General features: G+C 44.3%; 1 protein-coding gene across 1 annotated transcript in view; it reads left to right on the top strand.

The window, feature by feature from the left end:
* The first annotated feature begins 207 nt into the window (after positions 1-207).
* tha1 (threonine aldolase 1) overlaps positions 208-7,005 on the top strand; it is a 76,168-nt gene continuing 69,370 nt past the window's right edge. The window contains exon 1 of the mRNA XM_060844841.1: positions 208-501. Within this exon, the coding sequence (XP_060700824.1) occupies positions 306-501 (196 nt within the window). The 5' untranslated portion in view covers positions 208-305. The remainder of the gene's footprint in view (positions 502-7,005) is intronic.

Genomic DNA, 7,005 nt, shown 5'->3' with positions numbered 1-7,005 from the left:
TGGGGATTGGGGGAAGGAGACAGGGATGGGGGGAAGGAGATGGTGACGGGAAGGGGGTTGGAGACAAAGTGAGCGGGAAGAAATCGGGGATGGGGGTGAGGAGGAGAAGTGGAATGGGGTAAAGGAGATGGGGGGAGGAGACTGGGATGGAGATGGAGGTGTAGGAGGAGGGAGATGGGGCTGATGGACTGACCCGATGTGAGGCCCAGCGCCGGCAGCGAGTCCTCGGGCGGAGCGGAGGGGCAGGGACAGGAGGTGGGTTCCTGCTGAGGAGTGAAGCTCCCGTTAACCCAGGCCCCGGCCTGATGTTGCCCGTGCTCCTGAGGCCGCTCCGGCGGCTGCTCTCCCAGCTCCGGGGCAGCGGTTCCCAGCCCCGGGGCTGCCTGAGGACCGTGGACCTGAGGAGCGACACGGTGAGCCAGCCCGGGCCCGCCATGAGGGCGGCCATTGCGGCCGCGAGAGTCGGGGACGATGTTTACGGAGAGGACCCGACCGTTAACGGTAAGGCTCGGGGCCTGGGGGACAGAGACAGTGACAGAGGACCCCCTCCCCTGGGGTGGGGAAGATGGTGAGGGGTGGGGGGAGATGGTTAGAGCCTGGGGGTGGGGTAGAGAGAGAGGGACATATTGTGGCTGCAGGGAGGATGGTTATTAGTGACCCAGGGGAGAGGAGGGTAATAGTCACCCTGGGGATGGAAATGTGACCTTTAGATTAGATTACTTACAGTGTGGAAACAGGCCCTTCGGCCCAACAAGTCCACACCGACCCGCCGAAGCGACAACCCACCCATACCCCTACATATACCCCTTACCTAACACTACGGGCAATTTAGCATGGCCAATTCACCTGACCCGCACATCTTTGGACTGTGGGAGGAAACCGGAGCACCCGGAGGAAACCCACGCAGACAGGGGGAGAACGTGCAAACTCCACACAGTCAGTCACCTGAGGCGGGAATTGAACCCAGGTCCCTGGCGCTGTGAGGCAGCAGTGCTAACCACTGTGCCACCGTGCCACCCCAGGACCTGGGGGTGGGGGGTTACATTTGGGGGTCATAATGTTTATATTGGGGGTTATATTTTGGGGTGGTTGTATTTGGAGGTTCATGGAGAATATATCCTGCACTGGGAAAGAATGTGGGAAGATTTAACAGACTGACAAATAGGTTTCTCTATATCTGTTGATTTGGATCAGATTTAGGAAGATTAAAGCTTTCTATTATTGATAACTTGAGCACTGTTTGAATGACACTTTTATGAGGTTTAAGGGGAGCAGCTTTTTTCCACTGGAGATTTTCCAAACAATTTGCTTATTTTGTCATTTTCAGGGGTGTTTCAAATGTTTGTCAATGGCTCACCGATTCAAAACATAGCAGATACTCTGAAAGACTGGTTATGGGATAATGAATGGAAGGTGTGGAAGAGACATTCTATTTGATGGAGGGGTGATAGAAGGGGCATTGAATGAAGGCCATGGAAGAGATATTAGTGAGCATGAGGTGTATTAGGCAACATGGTATATGAAGGAGTTTGTGGAGGGCATGGCAGTGGGGAATACGCAGAGACATTGATAAGACCTTCTGAACTTAATCTGTTGAAGGTTCTGACTCCACAGCCACTTACATGAGGTTACAAACTGACCTACCTGTAAATGTTCTCAAAGGTATCAGTAGCACATCCTCCTATATGAAAATACTAAAGGAAGTGAAATTTGAGTTTCCAACAGGATGTACATTGTGAGAACAAATTCACTTTTAAATGGACATCAGATTCCCGACCCAAGGCAGTTGGCTGGCAGCAGGAATTGTAGGAGAAATTTTAAAATCTCACACATTTCCTGTTTTGTTCTGACACAAATTTGCTCAGTCCTAGTTGACAAATTTTCAAATTCTATTTTGGAATGGTTACAGGAATTTCTGCTTTATTTATGCATACCTATAATTCAGAATTTTTTCAGACAAACAAATATTGGCCTCTGGAAGGACTGGACAGTTATTATATAGGGTCTATGTTTGCTCGCTGAGCTGTAGGTTTGATATCCAGACGTTTCATTACCTGGCTAGGTAACATCATCAGTGGCAACCTCCAAGTGAAGCGAAGCTGTTGTCTCCTGCTTTCTATTTATGTTTGTCCTGGATGGGGTTCCTGGGGTTTGTGGGGATGTCATTTCCTGTTCATTTTCTGAGGGGTTGATAGATGGTATCTAAATCTCTGTGTTTGTTTATGGCATTGAGGTTGGAGTGCCAGGCCTCTAGGAATTCTCTGGCATGTATTTGCTTAGCCTGTCCCAGGATAGATGTGTTGTCCCAGTCGAAATGGTGGTTTTTTTCATCCGTGTGTCGGGCTACGAGGGAGAGAGGGCCGTGTATTTTTGTGGCTAGCTGGTGTTCGTGTATCCTGATGACTAACTTTCTTCCTATTTGTCCTACGTAGTGTTTGTGGCAGTCCTTGCATGGAATTTTGTAGATGACGTTGGTTTTGTCCATGGGTTGTAACAAACTAACAAACTTAAAAGACCCAGTACATCCCATGGACAAAACCAACATCATCAAGGAACCCAGAGTGAATGGTTTGAGAATTAAAGCAAAGGTACCTTGAAAGGCAAGGTTGTGTTACCATTTTGTATGTTCTTCCAGCCAGTTAACTCACTGCTGCCATGCATTTAGGTGAGACAATAGACAATAGGTGCAGGAGTAGGCCATTCTGCCCTTCGAGCCTGTACCACCATTCATTATGATCATGGCTGATCATCCTCAATCAGTATCCTGTTCCTACCTTATCTCTATAATCCTTGATTCCACTATCCTTGAGAGCTCTATCCAACTCTTTCTTAAACGAATCCAGAGACTGGGCCTCCACTGCCTTCTGGGGCAGAGCATTCCACACACCCACCACTCTCTGGGAGAAGAAGTTTCTCCTCATCTCTGTCCTAAATGGCCTACCCCTTATTTTTAAGCTGTGACCTCTGGTTCGGGACTCACCCATCAGCGGAAACATGTTTTTTTGCCTCCAGAGTGTCCAATCCTTTAACAATCTTTTACGTCTCAATCAGATCCCCTCTCAGTCTTCTAAACTCAAGGGTATACAAGCCCAGTCGCTCCAATCTTTCAACATAAGATAGTCCCGCCATTCCAGTGAGCTTAAGAATGTCTTTGAAGTTTTTATTGTCTTCCCTGTACACCTACTATTCAACGCTGAGAAACCAGGACTAGATGGGGAGACGATTTTCAGCTACTGTATCTTGACACTTGACAGTTACCTACCCCCACCCCATTGAACTTGCCCTGTGTATTTATGTATCATGCGCATCTCTCATTGTCTAGTTTCATCACCACTCCCAACGTGTATGCTTTACCAAATTACTTAAATATAATGTATCTTATCCACATTATTTAAGAATATTAAAAAAACTGACAACCAGGTTTCTTTAATAAATAATTAAATTGTTTTATTAAAAACAGACTTACCAAAAATGCAAAGCTGACTAACACACAGTTTGAAATATGGAAGTATCAATATTAACCCTTGTAAATAACCTAGCATACAGTCGCTGAAGAAAACATAGTGAACATTTCTCTGTAGAAATAAGTTTATAAATATACTTCTAAAAGTGTTAATCTTTCAAGAGGAAAGAATTGGCTTTCGGTCTGGTATCTTGAAGCACGAACTGGTGTCACCAAGTACTTTTCATTATCACCAGGACCTTTTCAGAAGCAGTTCATTCAATGAAGATGTCATTGTCTTCCAAAAGAATTGCTAATCAGTTTTTGAGCTGTTTCACCAGACTGGAAAGGGTTTTTGTCAAAAAGGAAGAGTTAGAATGTTTCTCTCTTAGACTATCCAAAACTGACCTTTCCAAACAATGTTAAAAACTCCCAAAACTCCTTAGAGCCACAAACCTGCACATGTGACTTCTTTGTAAATAGGTCCAAACTGTTCCATAGCCTATAAGGCTCTGTTTGTTTACTTAACTTAATTGTCTGTTCCAGTAAGTGATTTTTAAAAAATCTAACGTGACCTTCTAGTAACCTTTTTTTTAAAATACATCTCCCCTCTTTCAAATGAACCAATTTTCACAATCTTTTCAGTAAAAAAAATATTGGAAGCAATTTCATAACAGCACTTTAGGAACATTCTCCTAACTTTTTTTATATAGCACAAATTTTAGGACATTGTAAAATGACCTTTTTTTTGACTTGATGTTGGCAATGCCAAAGGAAATTTGCTGATTGTAAATCTATTCATTAGCTTTTAGATATTCCACATACAGACATTCATGCCAGAGATAGAACAATGAACATAGAAAAGAATGCTAATTTGTCAAAATTCTGTATATCTGCCAAGACCAGTCAACCTCTGATTTGATTGACCATCATTATTGAAGCATTGTGTGAGCAAAGCACAGCCTTGTAGATTTAAATGCAGTTACACATAGCTCCTTGAAAGTGGAGTCGCAGGTAGATAGGATAGTGAAGAAGTTGTTTGGTATGTTTTCTTTTATTGGTCAGAGTATTGAGTACAGGAGTTGGGAGGTCATGTTGCGCTGTACATGACATTGGTTAGGCCACTGTTGGTATATTGTGTGCAATTCTGGTCTCCTTCCTATTGGAAAGATGTTGTGAAATTTGAAAGGGTTCAGAAAAGATTTACAAGGACATTGCCAGGGTTGGAGGATTTGAGCTACAGGGAGATGCTGAACAGGCTGGGGTTTTTTTCCCTGGAGCATCAGAGGCTGTGGAGAGGATAAATCGACAAAGTCTTTTCCCTGGGGCATTGGTTTAGGGTCAGGGTGGAAAGATATAAAAGAGACCTAAGGGGCAACATTTTCACACACAGGGTGGTACGTGTATGGAATGAGCTGCCAGTGGAAGTGGTGGAGGCTGGTACAATTGCAACATTTGAAAGGCAATTCGATGGGTACATGAATAGGAAGGGTTTGGAGGAATATGGGCTGGGTGCTGGCAGATGGGACTAGATTTGGATTGGGATATCTGGTCAGCATGGATGGATTGGACCGAAGGATCTGTTTCGATGCTGTACATCTCTATGACTCTATAAGGATAATATTTTGTGTGTTAAATAATAGAGTACTGCTCCTATCCTTGGACCCGTATATCCTCTGAAAGTATGTGCCCAGTGCTGGCTGGGGTTCAGAAATATACATTTTCATCGTGTCATACAGCATAGAAACAAGCCCTTCGGCCCATCATGTCTATGTTGGCCAACCAACAAACACCCAACTACATTAATCCCATTTACCTGCACTTGGTCCACAGTCTACTATGCCCTGGAATTCTCAGTATTCATCCTGATGTTTTTTAAAATTTGCGTGACTACTTGCCTCCATCACTCCCTCGAGCATCATGTCCAATATATCAACCACCTTCTGGGTGAAAATAATTTTGCTCAGGTCTTCTCTAAACCACTCCTCCTCAGCTTAAGCTATGCCTTTCGATCTTAGATATGTCTGCTGTGTGGGGGAAATGATTCTCACAATCACATGTCTTTGCCCCTCATAATTTTGTGTACCTCAAACACTAAGTGGTTAACACTGCTGCTTCACAGTCCAAGGACCCGGGTTCGATTCCCGCCTCAGGCGACTGCCTGTATGGAGTTTGCACATTCTCCCTGTGTCTGCGTGGGTTTCCTCCGGTTGCTCCAGTTTCCCCCCACAATCCAAAGATGTGCAGGTCAGGTGAATCGGCCTTGCTAAATTGCCCATAGTGTTGGTGCATTAGTCAGGTGTAAATATAGTGTAGGGGAATGGTTCTGGGTGGGTTACTGTTCGGAGGGTCGGTGTGGACTTGTTGGGCCGAAGCGCCTGTTTCCATACTGTGGGAAATCTAATCTAATCAATCAGATCCTCCTCAGCTTCTTCTGCTCCAAGGAAAACAAACCCAGCTGATTCCAATCTCTCCCAACAACTGATGCATTCCATCTCAGGCAACATCCTGGTCAGTGTCCTCTGTACCCATTCCAGTGTAATCGTATCCTTCCAGATGTGTTGACCAGAACTGCACAGAGTACTCCAGCTTTTGCCTAACCATTGTTTTGTATCTTCTATCTCTTCTATCCAAAGTCCTTGAATGCAGATCCGTGTTTGCCTTTCTTGCAGCCGTATATCTGAACATCAGCAATTAAATCTCTGGCCTGCCACAGCACTGAAACAGCCGTTATCAAACTTGTAAATGACATTCTGGCTGATTGTTACTATAATTAACCAACCTTCTTCATCCTTCAAGATTGACCTGCAGTCTTTGTCACCTTTGGTCACACCACCCTCATCCAATCACTCCTGAAGAAGATTCATACCGAATCTGAGACATAAATCTGTTTCTCTTTCCACATCATACCAGGTTGCTGATTTTCTTCAGCATTCTACGTTTGTTTCAGAGTTCCAGCAGCTGCAGTATTTTGCTTTTAACCTCCTTCAATACCACTCACTTCTTGTCCAGCTGATTGGGCCTGCTGACCCCTACCATTTTATTTTCAATTCTTGTTTCATTCACTGCCCTGATTATATTTTCTTCCCTAGGCTGGGGCGTGGCAATCTGAAAGTTTATATGTTTGTACCCTTTTGTAATTTGCCATTATTCATGTGCGGTTGCTGACCATAGAAGCAGCAGTGTTCTGTTTGGTTGCATGTTACTTGACATTCATATAGTCCAGTCTACTGCTTTTTGTTACAAATGTAGTGGCAGGTCTAAAACCTTCTGGGGCATCCCACCACTGTGAACAGGAAAGCTCGCTATCTGTGTAGTCATAGAGTTATAAACACAGAAACGGACTCTTTAGTCCAATCAGTCCATTGCTGAACATAATCCCAAACTTGACCCACTTGTTTCCTCTTGGCCCATATCCCTCCAAACCTTTCCTATTCATGTATCTATCGAAATGCTTTTGAAACATATTGTATCCACAACCACCACTTTCTCAAGAAGTTCAGTCCACATGTGAACCACCCTCTGTGTAAAAAAATTGCCTCTAATGTATTTTTTAATCTCTG

Source organism: Hemiscyllium ocellatum, chromosome 25 (genome assembly GCF_020745735.1).
Source record: "Hemiscyllium ocellatum isolate sHemOce1 chromosome 25, sHemOce1.pat.X.cur, whole genome shotgun sequence".
NCBI lineage: Eukaryota > Metazoa > Chordata > Chondrichthyes > Orectolobiformes > Hemiscylliidae > Hemiscyllium > Hemiscyllium ocellatum.
The sequence above is the reverse complement of the archived record's forward strand: the minus strand, read 5'-3'. Positions and strand labels throughout refer to the sequence as shown.